Below are 23,075 nucleotides of genomic sequence, written 5' to 3'. Positions count from 1 at the left end.
GTGTGTGACTTTGAGATTGCGGGATTGCATTTTCTATATGATTTTATTAAAGAAAAAAATGTATCAAGTGTAATGTGTACTTTTAAGTTCATAATAGACGTTTTGAGGGAACACCTTTTAGAGTGGATACGTAGATCGATAGTCGATACTCGAAATTGTTATCACACATTTATGTGATATGCTATATTATTATAGTGAATTAAAAACTGATCGGCTCCACCGAGTCCTGAATCGTAACTACGTCACCTCCAAACTCGCATCATATAATAATACATCCACTGTAAATTAAATTTAATTACAGCGTATATTAATACTCATACTAAACATGACCCGAGGAAATTTTGTAATAGTATTATTACGATATTGTTTAGGAGGTAGTTTGGTTTTCGATGTTCGTTATTGAATCCGTGGACAAGGTCACTAAATTCTCAACAGCCGTACAAAGCGCGCATCGACGCACTCGACACGTAGAGACGTGGGTGGTGGCCGGTGGGTTTGAATCTCACGTCGGCGCGATATCAGCTTCGTTGTAATTTTCAGACCTTTGACCCTCTCCCATCCCCCCACCCCACACACACATCCACTCCGGCAGTTCGTCGCCGCAAAACACCGACCCAGCCATGACTGATAGCATGACTGATGGCCGGGAGCTGGATCGATCGTGAAACTGAACAGATACGCAGTGGCTCTTCGGCCCACACTGTTGCGACCCGCGAATGATAAAGCGACATAAGACTGATAATGGACCATTCTTATACGTTGTGAAGGTATACACACATATTATTGTGTTGACGGATCGATAATATTACACAACGATGACGTCCGATGTACAAACATGTGTTTTCTGTAACAAATTTCGTTTTCCATAACCTTACAATTCGGCACCAGACTCCAGAGTCCGCGCCCGCAACTGTCCACAGTGCTTGGATACTTGTTTTTTACTGCTCGTGAATGATATTTCACTCAAATTTACTTTCACGGAGTGTGTGCGTACGCGTTCCATCATTTACTGTTTTCAATAGCTCGCGGATACAGAAATAGTGAAAGTCACGTAAGTATCAATTATATAACATTTTATTATTATTTAAGAGTTCTCCCGTTTCTCAAACAAAACGCTAAACGATTATCTTTGTTTGTTTGCTTGCCTCGCTTCCACTTAAATTACAACTATCCTGATTGGTATAAATGGCAGAGTAAACCGGCTACTTGTTATAAATCTTTTAGAAGTGCAAATCGTTTAAAATACGTTCTAAGCTATTAAACAGGCAACTTGGTTGGCAGTGAATAACAATTTTAGGTTATGAACAAAATTTTAAAATTTTCCATTTCATAATGCCATGGAACACAATCACATATTATAAAGTATCATGTTATTATATTAAACTTGTTATTGATTTTCTTCGGTACACTGTATCTAGTATGCGATGGATGATGATATTATAAAACTTATAAGATCCTCACAACAAATGTTTAAAGATGAACAGAATTATTTTACTGATTTGATCAGGGTTTATACTATTTCTTAAACAATTACACAAAATTGTGTTAATATTATCATTGTGCATTTATAACAAAAACTAACCAATCCTTATGTTGCATATTGTGGCGTTCAACACTATTTCAAATGTGTAGCGAATGCTAAACTTTTGAAATAACGTAGGAGATAACGTTACCAGTAAGCAGTAATATCTAAGAATTATTAATAATATTATCCGTTCAACCAAGTCCAATGATAGATTATGATCCCTGATGCTAATCTTTCATAAATAAAAGTTCAAACAAACCTATCGTTATTGTCAAAACTCATTGATGTCTGAATCGACTCATCTATTCTACTAAATAAGCTTCATTTTAGAATCCTAGTTTTAATTCTCAAAGCATCTTCCTCTTCCTTATCCCCTTTTGTTCTGTGAATTATTTGCGAAACAGTCCTATATCACGAATGATGAGATTAGGGAACGAGGATCCGTCGTTTCTATTGGGGGACTAAACCAGTTCCTATTTATGTAATGTTTTTCTCTATATTGTTGTTATAATTTATACTGTTACATACTTTAGCTTTAAGATTAATATCTATATTTGTATTGGACTCGTTCTGTTTCATATTAATAAATAAATAAATATTTTATCAATAAGCTTAGTGTTAAATCTTCTATGCTGATTGTCACTCTTATATTTCAATTATTCTGGTTGTAGTAGACTAGTGAATGTGTTATACTTATTAGTGATTATGGATAATTCATTTTGCATACAGTGCGGCAAAAACCTAATGTCTTGAGTGTACACAAATCGTGAATAAATAAATATTTCTCATAAAATTTGAAGTAGGTACAAACAGTTCAAAACAGTACCAAATTTGAAAATGTATATGTATGTTAGGTATAATAGTGTTTAGACTTTTTACCATAGAATAAATCTATTTTAGTGTTCTGTAGTTATACAGCTGTTGAAGCTATTCCACCACTTACCACAAAATATATAGTCAGAAACTCAGAAATTAGAAAACTATTTGGGTGTAATTACTAATTACTTAGCATTATTTTTTTCATTGGTCATTTATTATTACAATTAAATACTACTAGACAACTACGGATTTTTTTTGATTTTATATTAGTTTTGACTCGTTTATTATAATGTTAAAAAACAACAATTTCAAAGCCGTTATACGGTTCTGCCAAAAGGAAAAAAGGCATTCGTTTAACTTGTAACCTAGTACACTTATACTAGTAGTAGGCTTGTGGGCCTGCAGTGATCTAGGTACTAGTTTTATTCATTTTATAAGATAAATTAATGAGATTAAAATAAATTAATTTCAATCATCCAAAGAGACGTTTTTTTCTGGGGAATATTATAGTGTCTGATAAATGGATATCAAACCACAGTCTAAAGATAATAATGAATTTGTCAGCTGTCAATCATTCAGAACATTTTATAAATTCTGTAAATGGGGTGAATAGATAAAAAATTGAATGTTTATGGTCAATATTATTATTTTATTCAAGATCTTAGTAAAATTGCATGTAACTAATGAAAATCTATTACTATGCCATGCCATTAGTGCATTTTAAATATACTTAGTAATATCATAGGCTGACTGATCATTTTCTTAGAATCGTTTTTCTTATACAATAATATTATATCGTTGAATTCAAATTTAACATAATCCATTACACTATTACAGCGACCCTACAGTACAGCAGATCTACACCCACTAGCCCACCTTTTTTAACTTTTAACTTTTAACATTTAATTGAGTATTATAATTGCAAACATTAAACTTGTCAAAGTGGCTAATGAATAAACATAAAAATGATTTATTCTTTTTTGTTTATTCGATTAATTATGAATTTAAAATGTGTACTTATTAATTCAGGCGGATATTTCCAAATTGTTTGAATGCACCTGTAAACATAGGAATGGAAAGTTGAATATCTTTATCTATTCTGGGTCTGGTTTAAAAAAAATATAATGGAATTCATATATCAATAATCCGGAGTCATATTTGTAGTGTTGGATCTTTGTCTTCAAATAATGATGAAATTAATTTTAAGTGTTCTACAATTAAACCTATAATATCATAATTAACAAATAACACTAAAAACAAAAATTTTAATAATTAATTTAACTTTTGGATTCAAATAATTACTATTGTTTTAAAGTAAATACACAGAACTCAGTATATAGTACTTAGTATCAAATATTCAATGATTTTAGGACAAAAGTAAAAAATTATCAACACTTTTCTTAATAATTAGAAGATTAAAAATAAATAACTGAGAAAAACATGGTTTTTTTTAGATAAACCCTGTTTTCAATGAAATTAATTTTGTTATTTTCTTTTAATTTAAAAATGAAAAACTGTAAATACTTGAAATTGATTATTGTAACATTTTAATTACATGGTATTTTTTTACACTTTTTATACTAATTTTTTTTTCCTTTGAATGTCATCATGTTTATAATAAAATGGTCCTTTATGTTGTTAAAACTGAAAAGTATAAAAAAAAAGGTGGATAAGTGGATGTCGCTCTGCTGTACAGTAGGTTACAAGTGGGTCACTGTAATGGATGGTGTTAAATTTGAATTCAATGATATAATATCATTGTATAAGAAAAACGATTCTGAGCGAAAACGGTCAGTCAGCCTAAGATATTACCAAGTATATTTGATGATATTATTGTGAACAAAGTAATTTATATATAACCTATTTACGTGGAACCCCTTGTTTTAAATTTTCAATCCTTAGCCATAAAAGTTAAACATTTTATAAATTTTCAACTACAAAATAATTATTAAATTTTAAATTTGATAAATGTTGTCAAAATTCCAACTTTCAATGCTTATAAATAAAATTGTGCCTATGTATTTTAATATTTTTCAATTGCTATTGTAACATTATATCAGGAGCCTTGCATTAAATGTTCACGCTTTTTTACCCAACAAATAGAATTTTATTGATATTTATAGAAAAAAAAACTAAAAAAAGGTGGATAAGTGGATGTCGCTCTGCTGTACAGTAGGTTACAAGTGGGTCACTGTAATGGATGGTGTTAAATTTGAATTCAATGATATAATATAATTGTATAAGAAAAACGATTCTGAGCGAAAACGGTCAGTCAGCCTATGATTTTACCAAGTATATTTGATGATATTATTGTGAATAAAGTAATTTATATATAACCTATTTACGTGGAGCCTTGTTTTAAATTTTCAATCCTTAGCCATTACATCGCCGCGTTGGTTATATTATGTAGTACCTATATTATATGCAGTACTAATGTATTAACATCAATATTTTTTGATATAAACATAATACTCGTCAACAAATGCGTTATAACTTAAACGTTAGTTCAAACACAAATTGACAAATTTTATTGTTGTGAATGTTACCACTACGGTACATACGAATGTGTCAATGATGCCTCTCGGCGATCGTGGCCGACCGGTATGGTTCTCTGTATAGAATGGGGAGCGATGCGCAGCCACGGTTTTACGGTCGTTTTATCCTGGGCCAGAGTATAGCGATAATAGATAATAGATACAAAGTCGTTTGATTTATTACTGGATTAGTAACATGCAAAATATATTTAATTATTTATTTATTTTTAAAATTCGACTTCAATATTTTTCTACTTTCGCACATATTTAGTTTTAACCAACCATTTTGATCATTTTTCCTATACATAACCCTGCAGTCGTATTCTAATAATGTATTATTTTTTTAAAAATAGAATTTGCATATTTTTCAAATTTAAAAAAAGGAAAATGACGGATAAATAATTAATAATTTAATAATACTATTTAAACCATACCTATACGTATTTCACATAATAATTCTGCAGTTTACACGATATTGTACTATAAATTGTAGTATATCTACTTCATACTTGTGTCATGTCCAAGTCTAGTGTCGGTTAATATGCTTATCGATTGGATAAACCAACTATAAAACTGATTTTTTTAAATATCTACGATTATTGACCTTTAAAGTACAATTTATTGCTGTTTTCGTATGGTATTAACTAGTACCAATATATTATGTAGGTAATAAGACATTTTATCCGTTTTGAACACATTTATTTTTACCTGGGTCTTTGGATCTCTAGTTACGGCACTGGTTTTGATCGGTACATCCCAAACGGATCACGTATATTGTTAGTTTATTCCCAAACCGCTCCCATCGAAAAAGGTTTTGCAAACAGGTAAATTCCCAAACGGCTGACGGCAATACCGGTATATCGATTTGAGGTCGATATACCGATATACTGCAGGTATACCGTTGTATAATTTAAATTGAAATTTAAAAAATATATATACAGAGTGATTCATTAAGCGTATAACACTGATTATCTCAAAAAGTATTAATGTTTTTGATAATATTTTTTTAAAAAGTTTCAAGTTGTTAAAAACAAAGTTTTCATATTTTTAAATATTTTTTAAGTTTTTTACTTTTTTGAATGACAACAAGTTTTAATTTCGTTTTCCAAAGCAGAATATTTTTCTAAGTATTTTGATACATAAAAATCAAATTTAGGACGAGTAGTTTTATTTAAAGTTTAGACAAGCGGAGTAGTGGACAAACATTTTGTGGGGTAACCCCATACCACTCGACTCCGTCCATCTAAACTTTAAATTCTTATAACTCATAAACTACTCGTCCTAAATTCGATTTTTATGTATCAAAATACTTAGAAAAATATTCTGCTTTGGAATATGAAATTTAACCTCTAGGCTGTCGTTCAAAAAAGTAAAAAACTTAAAAATTATAAGGATAAAAAATATTTAAAAATATAATTTTTTAATAAAAACGTTGTTTTTTAATAGTTTTTGAGATAATAGTGTTTTACGCTTAATGAATCACCCTGTATAAATTATAAATACATATAATAAAACAGTGGCCTATTGGAAACATCATTGACAAATTTCCATCGAATAGCACGTATAGATTATAAAAAAAATAGTGCCTCAAAAATTTACCCGATGTATGATATAAAGAAATGTTTCAATTTTTCTATTTTTTAACGTTAAAATTTAATGTTATTTTAATAACATTTAATTCACAATATATGATTTTTTATATAATTTTTATAATTTACATAGAATATAACCTTAAAAAACACCAACATATTTTTAACCACGCTTCTTTTGAGATAGTCCTCAGTCTGTATGAAGTGGGAAGGAATATTTTTATTATATAATTTGCTCTACATCTTAATATTAATTTTGATAATCTACACCACACTAACTACATTTCAACTCCAGTTATCTGATAAATTTACCGAACTCACATCAGTTATAAAACGTGAATAAATAACATGAACAAGACACAGTGAATATTATAATGATTTTACATATTTTATTAATTATTACTTATTTATACACACAGTACTTAGGTGTACCTACAATTTAAATTACTTAATTTTTATATAACTTTATGTATATCTTAATAATGTTCTTAAAATGTATTTCTATAAAAATCAACTTGATTGGTGAATAAAATACTTATGAATAACTCAGAATAAGTTAAAAAAAATTATTATTCATTATTTTCAAATTGTGCATATGTATTTTATTATATTATTGTTTTATTTGTATTAATACAAGATTGAGTAGATTACATAATGGCATAGTTTCCCTTTATCAAGTTTTTTGCTGTGCAAATTACATATTATGCCCTTAATATTATTAAAGTGAATTATATTTCTTCGGTCTATTGTATAATATTAATATATTATTATGCTTCTATGTTTGTTGTAACTGTAGTACCCTAGTTACTATTTCATACTCTATATTGTGCCCATACATATTTTATTGTCAAGACGTTATTGTGTCAAACTATTTAAAAGGGCCCCATTGCCCAAATACAGAGGAGGCCCACCGGAAAATTCCCGATTTCTCGGCAGGACTATCCTGATGGGACATAATCAGTTCACTGTTTACGGTCGTTAGCTATTTTACTCACCTCAACGCCAAACATTATGTTACTTTAATAGCTCGGTCTAAGACCTAAACATACCAAATTTGCATTCGCAGCAGAACAAATTTGTTTGTTAGCTTTAATATTAAACTGTATTGACGGATTATACAACTTATTTGTGAAGAACTTTATCCGTGTTTGAATTGCTGGTTTTATACAATATTTATATTAAACCTCGGCAGTCAGCAGTATTTCTAAATGATTTCTAAATCGGTAATTACCAAGGATGACACTATTAATAGTTTACTTTGTTATAAAAAATGTAGAATACTAGTGGATATTTACTCAATAGCTATTGACTCCACAAGTGTTGGGATACAAATACTATATTAATATTAATACTAATATTGGAGAACCCATTGACTTCGAAAGTACGCAATTGACAATTTACTAGTTTTAGTTTATGCTAATAAAAGCATTGTAAAATGTATTACTACACTGAAATTTAAAACTTAGTCTATTGTTATAAATTTGAAATTTGAAATAATTCAATATTAAAAAATACAAAAATAATAATTATATTCATTAAATAAATTTCCTATTTTACCATATTTTATGTAGGGAATAAAATATGTACTGATGTACTATGTTCTTTGGTAAACACCTTTGTCATTTCTTGTGTAAGAAATTTTCAGTTTCCAATTTTAGATTCTGAGTGGAACGATGAATGTATTGATTTTACAATGATGTGTGTTTTTTATTTTTTTGTTTTTGTGTTTTCACTTTTTAGTGACACTTCTAAAAGTATTTAGATTTTCTTCAACAGTATCTTTTCTAATCGGAAAGTGAATATAGTTGGTACTTTGGGGGGTCAAAAATAAAATTTTTCTGTTAAACTGTTAAGGAACATTTTCAGTTTCCAATTTTTTAGTTTTTTGTTCGATAAATATTAATAAAATTTTATTTGTTGGGTACAAAAGCTTAATAGAAGGCTCCTAATATATTGTTTCAAAAACAGATAAAAAATATTAAAAATCCATAGTCAGAATTTTTTTTATAAGCATTTTAAGTTCAAATATTGACAAAATACATAAAATTTACAAAAATATCCAAATTATTTTGAGTTAGTTATTCATAAATATTTTCTTTTTAAATCTAAGATTTGAAAATGTAATACAAGATTCCTCATATTAAAGTTTGAATTTTAAGAAAATGTATCAAATTTAAAATGTAATAATTATTTTGTAGTAAAATTTATAAAATGTTCAACTGTTATAGCTAACGATTAAAAATTTAAATTAAAGTTCCACATACATTACTTTCTTCACAATTATATCATCAAATATACTTAGTTATATCATACTACTGTCTTTGCTCAGAATCGTTTTTCTTATACGATAATATTATATCATTGAATTCAAATTTAACACCATCCATTACAGTGACCAACTTGTCACCTACTGTACAGCATAGCAATACCTACATGCCCACCTTTTTTTAAAATTAATATTATAATAATAAAGGTTTTACTGCTAAAATATTTCAAAATGTAATTATTATTTAAAGGAATATATGGGAAAATACATAGTTTTTTTATTGGGAAGGATTTTACTTAGTAAGTTGGATTATTGGTGTGTTGGAAATTATAGGTTAAGAATACGCCTCTGCACCACCAGAAATTGGACCCAATTTACGCCACTGACTAATAAACCTAACAAGTATTATAATTAATATCACAATTTAGTTAAAAGGCTATTATTAAGAGTGACATGCAATTATATATAATTATAGTATACCTAAATTACCTATTTAAAATTTCCAAATCATGTAAAATTTAACAAAGTTATCAAATGCTACTTTTAAAACTATCTAATATTTATCATGTATTCAGTTCTATTATTAGCTAATTCTAATACTTTTTAGTTTTTGCCATTCGCCAAGACTAGTTAGAAGCTTAGCTTTGTCACCGACTTTGAGTACAATTTTTTTAAGGTCCCCATTCCCCATACTGCACTGGTGGCGTTAAATTCTATTGTCTTGGATTTACCGCCGCGGTGAGCGGTGAAATGTGTCCTGCAGCAATTCAGCGCCACCGCCACCGCTGCAATGTGTGGGGACCTTTAATCATTTCTTCGTTAAGCATTGAAATATCAACACAATGTTCTAAGAGTATAGTGAACATGTAAAGTGCAATTAAATATCAATAATAAAAGCAGTGATGCAGTTTTATTAATCATGCTTTAATTAAATGGTTAATTATAATATTTAATTAATAAGATTCTTAATTAAATATACACTGTAATAATTATCGGAGTTGGTACTTAATACATGTATTTTTTGAAATCAAATTACAAAAAAATGATAACACAATTTACGTTAAACGGTTTAAATATTTAATACTAATAACTGTTTTTTTTTTTTTTTATTGTTAGCCCTATATTCAAGTATTAGGTACCATTGATTATACATTATAGGTACAGTACCAATGATATTACCTAAAACCAAAGGTGGGCAAGATAATGAAAATAATTAAGTGTGGCAAGTTAAGTTAATTCAATTAAATTTTAACTAAAGAAGTTAATAAGTTAAAATTGAGTTCAAAAGTTCAAAAATATTAACTTTTTAACTCAACTTTAAATTTTTAACAAGTTAATGCCCACCTTTGCTTACAAGTAGGTATTGTCAATTTTCTGTGTAGTTACTGTAATATAAGTTCAAACCCTGATAACTATCAATGTTAATAATTTAATAAACAAAAATTAAAGTTATTAAACAGTGGTGCCATTTGGGTATCTACAATTGGCCTAGACGTCATTCATACTGTGGCCTTGCTATCTTGGCCTTCAGTTTGCTAATCTTAAATTGTGCATGCACCACTATTCTGTAGTCACTGCTAATCATAAATAATATTATTATAGGGTAGGGGGCAGTTGTCCGAAAAATGATAAGGCAGCTTATAACCACAATACCATACCAGCATATACCACCATTTTACAGTGACACCAATTTTAAAAAACATCGTACAGTGATGCCATGCTAGCGGCACTCGTCGCTACGCTCCTCGGCGCCGTCGCTCCGCTCCGCAAATCGAAAATATCCCCCGACTTGCTGTGCAACACCACCTCAAGTTGGTCACAGGGTAACCACCGTACAACCACTCTTATCGGTCTTTATCATTATTCGGACAACTGCCAGCCACCGATTATTATATTGTGTCCTCTGATTTGATAATTGATAAATTTATATCAGTGTCACTTTATCCATCGGCGTGTAATTAGTTTGTATTTTCCCTTTTGTTTGATATCCTAATTTTAAATATAGGTAACTATGTATCACGGACGTATAATATATGTATTTATCAAATTTATGCGTTCAAACATTTAAAAATAATAAAATTTAATTTAATTTATTAATGTATAATATGTTATGTATGAAAGTTAAGGATGTTCTTGATAAAATTCTATAGTGAAAACACGAAAAACGTTTTTTTTACGATTGGCTTGATGGTGGGAAAAATTTGGCCTCTTTAATTATTTGCACACCTTTAAAAAAAAACTGAATTGGAGCCCTTGTTATCTAAAAATATTTTAATATAAGCATCCTTTATTATATTGAATACTTTCCTACCACATATTAAGATATATCTTATTCGTGATTCCTACCTGCTTATTGATTAGTAGGTAATTAATAGAGATCAGATTTTAAAGTAAAATTAATAACAAAAAAAGCATAACATTGTTTGAAAAAAGCAAACAATAAGCAAGACCAAAAATTAACTAGGTATAAAATCGAATAAAAAAAAATTGAAAAATTATTGATCATGTATTTTGCTAGATTTGCAACGAAAACAATATTAAGAATCCAATAACCATTTAGTCCGTGTGCCGGGTTTTAACATTTCTTAATAATAAAATAAAATTTTTTTTATTACTACTGCAAAATAAACATGATAAAATTAAAATAAATTGAATGTTTATGTTTGCGCCTGGTGGCTGCAGATGACCTAGATTGCTAGATCCCCGTCGCTGCTTAGTAATTTTATCGTATTCTGATTGTCCCATGTCATCATGGTATCATTCGCTAACCCTCCATCAGAGTTTATGCTGATCTCAACTTTTGGACACACCACGACAGTCTGCATTGTCGTTACTGTGAACCCGGATTTATTCTATATTATAACCGCTGTTATGATCACCTCATGGAAGTTACCATAGGAAATAACATACAGTAAATGGACCAGCATTGATTTTGATTATAAATACTATTTAGATTGCTCACTGGCCTGTTTTTCAGTGGCGTAAAATATTTACTCGGCGAGACGACGTGACTACTAGCGAATACAATTTTATTAGCCCTACGGATGCAGTCTAGGGCTGTTCGATTATTTTTTTTTACCACTCGATTATTAATTTCACGTTTTAATCGATTATTTCGATTAATCAAAAGTTAATAATCAAACCGAAAATCGATTTTTTAACGACTGATTAATCGATAACCGATTTTTTAATGACTGAATAGCCTATTAATAGATTTTTTGTAATGACTGATTAACCGATTAATCGATTTTTTTTACCAAGAATAAATTGATTCTTTAACTTCTACACAATTTTAAACAAGATTTGTAGGATTATATGTAGATGTAGATGTCCACTTTTATATAATATACTATTTATATTATTTTCATTTGATTAATCGAATTTTGATTATTTGGCGATTAATCGCATTTTATAAGAACAGTAAAATAATTGATAAAAAAAAATAATCATCGTAATAATCGAATAGCCCTATATATGGTTAGAATATAAACACACCGCAGTCTACACTCGACATTAAAGACAATAAACTGAATATAGATAGGGCTATAGCAAAAACCAATAGACTAAAATATTAACCTGGAAATAAACTAAATTATTTTAAACGACCACTTAAATGAAAACGGCAATACACCTATAACTCAAACACCTAATTGCGCCTAATGTAAAGGAGATCACACATCTAACTTCAGATGCCCTAAACATTAAGAAATCCAAACAATTTCTAAAAAACCAAATTCAACATACAATCAGAACAATACTTCAACGTCTCAACCCAATGCGCCAATCTCTAATGTCAATAGTCAAAATCTGAGTTCAAGTAATATAAATCATCTAATAAAAAATTCTGAAAAAACTGATCAAGAATTTTCACAATTAATCTTACGAATTTAAACAATATCCGTTACAGTAATTTGTATTATTATAACTTATAACTATGCTCTTACAATTCCAAAACATACAAAAAAAGAAGGAAAAACTAAAATTCATATCTTACACGTCAATATCCAACTTGGTCAAATTTTAAGCATCAAATTCTCATAAAAAATACTTGTGGAATTACACTTAACCAGGGCACCATTTCAGTTTTAAAATAGGGCTGCCATTAATTTGCCAACAAATTGAAATTTTTTTATCAGGCCACAGTTATAACAATGATAATTGAAATGTAGCTATATTGGAGTTATTTCTAACCATACTAGGGATGAAAAATAAAGTTGAAAAATCTTATAATAATAAGAATTTTACTATGCTCCCCCCAATAGAACTTGTACTTATTTTAGATTACGGTAGTAATCAACAATATATTTGAATATTAACGTTGATATTTTGATATTTTAAAGTGATAACACTGATAAAAGTATAATATCGCATTATTTATAAAATATTTTTATATAATACTAGCTAAATTACCCGGCGTTGCCCAGAAAAAAATTGTGATTGTTCAACTCCTTTTCGGTGTAACACGCTGTGGAAGCACTGCAGTCTATTTAAGTGTAAATTATATTATACTAGCTCTAAGTGAAACTTGGAAGACGTTGGACTCGCTGAGAGTGTGTACAGATTTTGAAGTAAAAGTCGCGGCAGTTGTAAAACGAAAATTTAGGATTTGTGAGAAGAATTAGTGATATGAATTGGAGATAAGGCTTGACCTTTTGGCGGGAATGTTTAAAAGTTAGAGTAACTAACAAACCGTCACAAACGTTGTAAATGGATAGGCTGGATACGATCTCCTGTTGTTAAAAAGTGTAGAGTCGATAGGTGTATTCGATTATCTAGCTATCAGTCATCAAATCACATAGGTAGGCAATCCGACTGCGTCGAATCGCGGACATAATGAGAAGCGTATATCACCAGGTATGCAATCGTTGGACCACGTTGGTAGCGTAAGTAACTGAAGAATTGAAAATATAATTCCCCCCCCCCCCCCCCGGTGTTAGTTGTAAGTAAGTACCGATTTTGGAGACACAGTCGAATTATAAATGTCGCACTTATATGGAAGGTGATTTTAGTAATCGGAGGTGATTTTGTGATAAGAGTTTCTGATAATTCAGGAGCAGTCTCATTTCGAAGATGGGAACGTTTGAAAATCGAATATCAGTGTCTAGAAATCTTCCATGGCCAATGAAAACCGGCAATTTAATGATACTATCCCCCAACGTATGTCCTGTGCTTTTTTTGTATGTGTAAGAAAATGTAAATTCGAAAACCTGCGTTTGAGAGTGTCTAGTTGCAGTCTATTCAAGTGTAAATTATATTATATTTTAATTTATAGCCATCCCGACCATAATTTTTTAATTACAACAAAATAATAAAGGGGGACGGAGTGGCCGTGCGGACTAAGGCGTCGGCTGCGACGCAGTCGACCCCAGTCGACCCGAGTTCGATTCCTAGACCATGTGCGGCATTTTTCTTCGGACAAGTCACGGTGTCCGGAGAACAAGTGTCGCCATTCCCCACCCGGGCATGGCAGATACCTACGGGTGCCCAATCAAAAATACTGCCAAACTAAACACATACGTGTTCCTCCCCCTACCGACTTAATAACCTACAGTAAAAACTAAAAATAGCTAATGGCCTCAGCTGCCGGGCTCAAGATCAATAAAAAAAAAAAAAAAATAATAAAATCGTTACATAAGAAATCAAGTGAATATCAAATGTTGTAAAAATATGAATTTCAAACGCTCATAAAAATTTAATTTGACTTTCTTGTAGACATTTTTTTTGATAAACTTAGACAAACTTATGGATAATCTTGTATTACATTTTCAAATCTTAGATTTAAAAAGAACATTTTTTATGAATTCTCAACTCAAGTAGTTTGCTAATTTTTGTGATTTTTCCGTATTTTGTCAATATTTGAACTTTAAATGCTTATAAATAAAAACTGTGACTAAGGATTTTTAATATTTTTCAAATGTCATTGCAATAATATAGTAAGGAGCCTTGTATTTAATTTTCAAGCTTTTTTACCCAACAAATAAAGTTTTATTGACATTCATAAAACTAATGAAATTGGAAACTGAAAATGTCCGTAAACAGTTCAAAATAAATCAAAATATTTTGAAAATTTTATCTTGTATAGAAAATGCTAATATAAATATAACATTTAATCAAAATTGTATGTATGTATCATTTGTTTTAAAGTTACACCAAAAACTCCCGTTTTATCTTAATTTTTATGTTGTTTTTCCCGTCGCTTTTTTGACCTCCTCAATGCACCAACAATATTCACTTTACCATCGAACAAGATACTGAAGTTGAAAATCGAATCATTATTTTGACTACTTATCGTGTACGAAGACAGAAAAATTTAAAAATTTAAAATAAAAATAAAAAACAAATTATTGTAAAACCAATACATTCATTTCTCCGCTCAGAATCTAAAACAATACGAAAAATTGATCCACCAAAACCGTGGTTCAAACTCGAAACATTCTGTAGGTACTAAAATACACAGGCTATTATTAATAATAATAATATTATTAAAATTAATAGCAACCAATTATAAACAAAACTATCCATCGTAAATCTCAAAATCTCTGTTTGAGAACCTCATCGGACCTCTTATTTACCTTTTTTGCTACAAAATGTAACTCTATCTTCTTCCCCAAGGTCTAATTTATCTCTGTACCAAATTTCATCGCAATCGGATGAACAGTTTAGGACTGATGGATAGGTATTCATTTTTATATAATATATAGATTAATTCAATACCGATACTTCAACACCAGGATAAAATGGAGGCAGGCCAATATGATACACCCCATGGGGAAAAATAGGGCTGGCAATGTATACCCTGCGATACCCCAAATAGTGCTCCTGCACTCCACTTTTATAACTCTTATAAGCAAAACTTATATGAAACCTTATGTTAATTTTGATGAATTTTTCTGCAAAATAAATTTCAAATGTTCGTGACTTTGATAAATTTTTTCTCAATTTTAACTTCAAACACTTATAAGTTATAACAAATTATAGATTTATGCTGAACTTTTTCTTTTAATTCCAGAATTAACAACTTATGAAGAATCTTGTATTACCTTTTTAAAACCGAGGATATATATTTAGCATATATATTTTTTTATTGATATTTATGGACAAAAAAAATCAAAAATTTTAAATGTCCATGAATAGTTCAAAAAGAGTCCAATTTTATATCATGCACTTATAGAAAATGTTAATTTAAACATTTTATGATCAATCAATCAACTATGTATAAAGTAAACTTTATAATGAATTCAAACATATTTTCATTTTTAAAATTGTAACTATGGTCCATGAAAATTACTAAACGCTTGTCAGAAGTAATTTATTTTACTTACATAAATTGTTTTTGAATATTGTGTACTACAGCTTTAGTGCTTACCAGGAATCAAAACCGGTTAACACCGTGATTTTTTTCATATTAGAACACCGTAATCGGAACCGAAACCAAAAGCTTTAAAACACCGGTTAATAAACCATAACTGAAACCTATTATCTTAAAAATAACCGTTTACAAAACCTAAAACTAAACCATAGGATTGAAAAACCGTTCTTAAACCCGATTGAAATTTAAAACCTCTATTGGTTCCTTCGAATTTTACGAAGTTAATTACTAAATTATTTATAATTCTAGTTAAAAGAAGTATTTTTATGCGAAGAAAATATTTTATTTGAATCCCGATGGTATTACTGATTATTACAAAATATTTATAGATAATACCATTGATTATAAATAATATTATTAAATACTATTATTTATTATCAATGATAATACGATTTTTATTTTATTTATATTTTATAATATTATTACTATATTACTATACTTACTGATCCAAAATTAAAATACAAATATCACAATGTACCTACACTAATTATACAAATCGGACATATTATAGGGCTTTAGGCTCAGCCCTTAATAGTTAATAGATAATTATTAGGTAAAGGAAAAAAAATCATACTTTTAATAAAAAACTGTTCCAAAAACAAAAACCGAGATTTTTCAAAAACTGTTATTGATACCGATAAAGTTTAAAAACTTTTTTTGAAACCAAAACCAAAACCAAAAAATTGGAAAAACCGATCTTAAAACCTAACCAAAACTAGAAAACCGTTGTCAAAAATTTCACATATAAGTAAATTATTACAATTAACTATTAAGGAAAAGAAAAAAAATGTATAGGTATACTTTTATTATTGGAAAAGTATCAACCAATGAGTAATGTAATATTTCATAAGATTTTAAATAAATTGATACCAATCTAAATTTTCATATTTTAGTATAATCAACTGGATTGAAAATTAGGTGGTTGGGTTGACGGGTAAAATAATAGAGTAAACTTTCGAGTTTTCCCGCTATCATTTTATTAAAAACAGTAATATCATTAAATTATTTATATAATATATAATAAGTTAAGCCTGTTTCACAGTTGTTTGAAGGTGAAGTATGAAGGTGTGTGGGTGCATCAAACTATATGAACTGCCAATTTTAATTTCATTCGGTGCCCCTGCATATAGGTACCTAATTTTAATATATGTTACGATGTTTTGGTGTTTGAAAAATTTGTAACTATAAATTCGACAATTCAAAGTTTGTTATACCTAATATACTATGGGGGTATAATGACAAATATTGTGTGTACCTAGTACCTTACACTGTATTGAATCATTAATCCCATATTCTAAATATTATGTACTAATCATTTAAATAGACATGGAAAGGTAATTTATTCGTTAAGAAACGTTTGTATATTAAATACAAATTAAATAACATTATAAGAACCGTTTAATTAGCTAATTTGGATAATTGAATGTGTAGTATAAAATTAATTAGGTACTATAAGTTGTCACTACAAATTATTAAGGATGAATTCATAACTAATTTCTTCAATAAAATAATATATTTAATTTTTTTTTTTTTAGAACTGTTCCAGCCAGCCTTATCGAGAGAGATGATTCATTGACTTCATTACATTATTCATGGTGTAATACTAGATTTTTAAATTTGTTTTAACAATAAAGAGGTTAAAAATATTTAAAAAAGCCAAACATCAAGAAATACAATTTTCAGTTATAAAATTAAAATTCTTAAAACACCAAAAAAAATATATTGTTGAAAAATTATCAACTCTTCTTCTAAAAATAAGCTTGCAATGGATCGAGTGCGAAGAAAAAGGAAAACCGGTGATTTAGTTAAACTGAAACATGAATATTGGGCAAACGTTTTTACTGGAGTAGTTGATATTTTACGGAATACTGAAAGACTCAATAATGATATTATTACAATTAAGTATGTTGCTGATAAACACAAGTCACGTCTACTTATTGCTAGGTATTCTAAATCTCTTGATACTCATGGTAAATTTCCTACACCTATTCTATCATTTGGACTTTATGAGAGATTAATTTCTTTAATTGCAAACAACGTTATGACTCAAACTAAAAAAGAACTAGAAAATGCCATGTATTTTTCAATGTCCATTGATTCTGTACCAGACACTGACGAATCGGCGGTTTACATTCGGTATGTTGATGAGAAAGGTATACCAAAGAAGCGTTTTCTGGATGTTATAAATAAACAAGGAGACGATGCTTTACAGTTAATGAATATACTCCATGTGACATTAGATAAATATAATTTAAGCCACAGTGGTTTTATGGGACTATCATATAATATTGATAGTAACATACTTAAACACAGAGATAGCTTAAAATCTTGCCTAAAATCAATAAACAAATTTGCTGAAATTGTGCCATGTTCTTCGGATCCTCTAAGTTTAGTTGTGATTAAAGCAGCATCTTCTTGCTATGAAGGCGGTATATTCTTTACAACAATTGATGAACTATTTAAATTTTTTTTGTTTTTTCAATATCATTGGGATGATGTCAAATTTTTGTTAAAAGATCTATCTTATAATACATTTTCATCAAAAAATAAAACACGTAAATGTCTTAACAAAAATTGGTCAACGATAGTATATGCATTGTTTCATATATCTAAAAACATAAGTTTTTCATACAAAATTCGTGCTAACGCTTTTATGCTTTTGCAAAAAGTAAAACGATTGGAAACATGTTTCATAACAATGTTTTGGGAAGACATTATTGGAAAAATTACAGAACTAGAAGAGAATTTACTCAAATATGTATCTACTGAAATAAATTTCCTTAAAATTTTTGAGGTATACCAATCATTAATAAGCTATTTAAATGGTTTTCGGACCAATGAAAAGTTTATGGATTATAAGACTTGTGCATTTGAAAAATCTAATATTCTACATTTCAATAATAGCATTCATACCGAAAAACCACAAATGAGATTTCCTGTTGATTATGTTGATGAAGCCGATCAATTTAAAATTAAAACTTACTTTTACATGATAGATGAGATACAAGCTGAATTACAATACAGAAAAGAAATTTACTGGGATTTAACATCAAAATTCAACTTTTTAAATAATTTCTCAACAATAACAAATGCAGAATTATGCCAAGCACTTGAAAATCTTCTAAGTATATACTTAGAGTATATAGATTACCATATTTCTACCGAATGTGATCGATTAAAAAACAATTCAAATAATATAAAAAGAACCCTAACTTCTATTAGAGAAGTCAGTACTTTTATACCATCAAATATAATTTTTTTTGAACAGCTCGCAAAAGTAATAAAAATGGCATTGTGCCTTTCAGCTACCAATTGTAAGGTTGAACATTCCACCTTGTCAGTATTGAAAAAAGTTATGACTTCTTTGAAACCAATAACAAGTGAAGACACCTTTAATTCATTATTAATCATAAATATGAATCAGGGACTTCTCAAAAACTTAGACTTTAAAAATGTTATTAAAGACTTTGCTGGCAGCCAGATTACTGAATCATTATAATTATTAAGATTAATTCATATATCTTTTATTATTAAGATTAATTCATAAATCTTTTATTATTAAGATTATTTCATAAATATTTATTATTAAGATTATTTCATAAAATCAGTGGTGTAGTCTTAAATAATGTTTTGCATATACTCTCATATATTTCTATATATATTAGCCCTAGGGTTGTTAACTTTCATAGTGCATAATGTTGGATAATTTTTATCATATTTAATATCATACTTCCCATATTTAAATAAAGAAATTTTACTAACATAATATATTGACTAGCAAATAAGCTTTTACATTAACTTAAAAGTGTTTTTAGACTTAGAGCAAATTAAACAAATATAGGACGGTTGGCAATCCTAGATGGCCTTGCATATATTATCCTCCACTGCACCACTCCTTAAAATTATTAATAAAAAATAAATTGGGTTGTATTTTGCTGAATAAATATTTAATGTAAGTAATGTATATTAATTGTATCCTAAATATATTTATGGTACCGTACCTACTTATTTAGAAACATAAATATTTAAAGTTGTTGATATTTCCTCTTATGTTATCAATTTAAATACCTTTTAAAAATGTATTCTTTTTCACTTTATATTGTGAAGAAAATGTCACATTTTTTCTATATTTGTTAATATATAGTGTTGAAATTATCTACAGATAAACATACAAGGTTCATTACACATATTATTTAATGGTATGTTTGTGTTTTATTTAAGCAACATGAAATATTTAAATATTAGTTACTTCCTTCCCTAAAAATAACCATTATAATGATAAACTCAATTTGAAGCTTCTCTTGAATGGTTATGCATTTTACAAACTAAACTTGGCTGTGACTTTTCATAGGTTTGCCATAATTTTTAAATATTAAATTTAGTGAAATTAAGTTTAGTTCCTCACATTAAGTCATATAAATATATATTACTTTGACTCAGGCCTACCTGATTTAGAACCCTTATAGTTAAATACCAGTTTTAATCATGTTAAAAATATGTCAAAATTACAGTATGATTATGATAAAATTTAAAAAATACATAAAATATATAATTGTTAATTACTTACTTAAATAACATGATGAACATTATCTAATTATAAAAAAAAATATAAAAAATTAAAATATATTATTTTCTGAATTAAAACTTATAATAATTATATACAAATATAAATTGAGTTCTTGAAAATTGTATTGTCTGCTAGGTACTTAAAATATGTTTGATATAACGAAAATGTATTTCAATGTCTACACTTGTTATCAGTGCATATTAAAAATAATTTAAAAAATTTGGCATTATATCTAAATTAACATTGTGATTTCCCCTCATAACCTCAGAGTAAGTTTCGATAGTTTTATCCTTAATTTTTTCCTAAGATAAAATAATATTTAAATTTATCTTCCCATTGGTACCTGGAATACGTCGTTGGCCAATAAATTATAATTATTGGTATATTAATAATATCACGACACTATTGTATGGCTGTATCTAATACTATCTATAGAACACTTCTGGCTTCTCTAATATTAGGAAAACCATGAATTGAAAATTTAAATCAAAGTTATATTCTTATTGTAAAATTAACTGAAGTATAATAATTTGTATATATTTTCATCACGTGAAGTATACAAAAATTGCAAAAAAATTTAATATTATATTTAATAGGAAGACTAATTAGTCTGATTCGTGTACATATTTTAACAGATTTTATTTACATGATATCAATATAAAGTTGCAAAATCTATTGAATCTATCGGTTTTTACTTATAATATAAGGAATTCAAATTAAGATTTTCCGTCAAAATAATATACAAAATGGTGACTCAAAGAAGTACTCCTAATATTACAAACATAATTATTTTGGGATAAAATATTTTAAAAAGTTCTTAGTTTTTCATTGTTTTGCTAATTATCCCGATTTATTTATTAAATCGGCTGTTTATTATTTTAAATGTTAACTATACATTATTTAGTAAGATTTATATTATATTCTAATAGTAGGTTATACTACCATGTATAATGGATTAATGAATATAGATATTACACACAATTTGAATCTGTTATTTTAAAGGTTTATTTAAAAAAATTATAACTAAAAAGCATTAAGTATAAATGAAATGTTTAATTACCTTAAGTGAAATTTAGGAGCAAGATATGTGGTAGAAGGAGAAGAAGTATTAAAAATTGTAAAATATGCAGGTTCATAGTTTTCAACTAAGTCCAACATCCTTATTTTATTATATAAACTAATGTCATCGTCCCTAAAACGAATACAGTATTCGGGCAACAATCCTCTAGATATAAGTTCATTCAATTTTGTACTATACCTATATAATATTAACATTCATAATTTTAACAATATATAAAAAAATTTAAAATATATCATTAATCTTTATTCACTCGCTTTATTTAGAAATTTTTTTTTCTATCCTTTTATGTTATAATTAGGACTCAGAAGTTGATGACCTTAAAAACATTAAAAAATGAAATAAAAAAATTACAAATATTTGTTTTAAATAAATAAAAATACATTTTTTTTAAATATTTTACCCTAATTTACTATAAAATTCTATATACATTTATCAAAGCTTACAAATTACTCAAAATATGACGAAAAAATAATTAAATTTCGGTACAATATTATTATTCACCATAACTCGACAACGACTCGACGACTGTAATCGATTATTTAGAAAAAATAATAAAATTTAGGTATAATAATATTCACTACAACAAGACAACGACGAATGTAATCGGCGAGATAAAATCGTATAGGTATTAATGTTAGTCTGTGGTAATTTCCAAGTTTTAAGTTATCGGCATAATAGTCGACAAGGAACAATAAGAAGTAAACTAGTGTAAAATTATTAAAAATGACTATAACTGTCAAAAAATGACATAAAAAGTAATAAATACCATAAATGCAAAATATAAATTAGTTGTTCACATTCACATGCTAATGAAACACATTTCAAAAAAAAATGAAAAATTCATCAACTTCCGAGCCCTCGTTACCTATAATATTGTGAAGACGTTAAATATTGTTATAATCTATGTTGTTCTTGTTCTTGTATCACAAAATCTCTCTTTTCAGCACGAGCTCCGCTTTTGAAAGGAGAACCACTGTATATATTTTAATGTATAATCTTGTTTCATGTAATATGTTACTACAATTTTAATTTGGTGTCAATAAATCTATTATATTATTATTATTATTAAACTAATTAATGTGTATACACTTTTGTAATAATAATCTATACATAGGTATTTATAAATGGTGTCAAAAATGTATCTTAATTCATCAATTGAGAACGGCTAGGCCGTCTTGGCTGATTCTTTTTTTAAGATGTTCGTAATTGCCAGGAGAAGGTAAGAAAAATGAAAGAAAATTTTAGGAAAATCCATCAGAGAAGTAGGAAATCTGGATGTCAAAAAAACAACAGTGGCGCATCTGTCCAGAAAAAAATAAACTAAT

The 23,075-nt window shown here is 28.1% G+C and overlaps 1 protein-coding gene across 1 annotated transcript; it reads left to right on the top strand.

Annotated features, from left to right (window-relative positions):
* Positions 1 to 703: 703 nt before the first annotated feature.
* LOC132936866 (uncharacterized) lies at positions 704 to 21,447 on the top strand. Its single transcript, XM_061003651.1, has 2 exons — positions 704 to 1,051; positions 17,638 to 21,447. The coding sequence occupies exon 2, from the start codon at positions 17,868 to 17,870 to the stop codon at positions 19,599 to 19,601; it is 1,734 nt and encodes a 577-aa protein (XP_060859634.1). The 5' UTR covers positions 704 to 1,051; positions 17,638 to 17,867; the 3' UTR covers positions 19,602 to 21,447.
* Positions 21,448 to 23,075: the final 1,628 nt, after the last annotated feature.

Source organism: Metopolophium dirhodum, chromosome 1 (assembly GCF_019925205.1).
Source record: "Metopolophium dirhodum isolate CAU chromosome 1, ASM1992520v1, whole genome shotgun sequence".
Taxonomy (NCBI): Eukaryota; Metazoa; Arthropoda; class Insecta; order Hemiptera; family Aphididae; genus Metopolophium; species Metopolophium dirhodum.
Note: the sequence above shows the minus strand (reverse complement) of the source record. Positions and strands in the feature narration are given on the sequence as shown.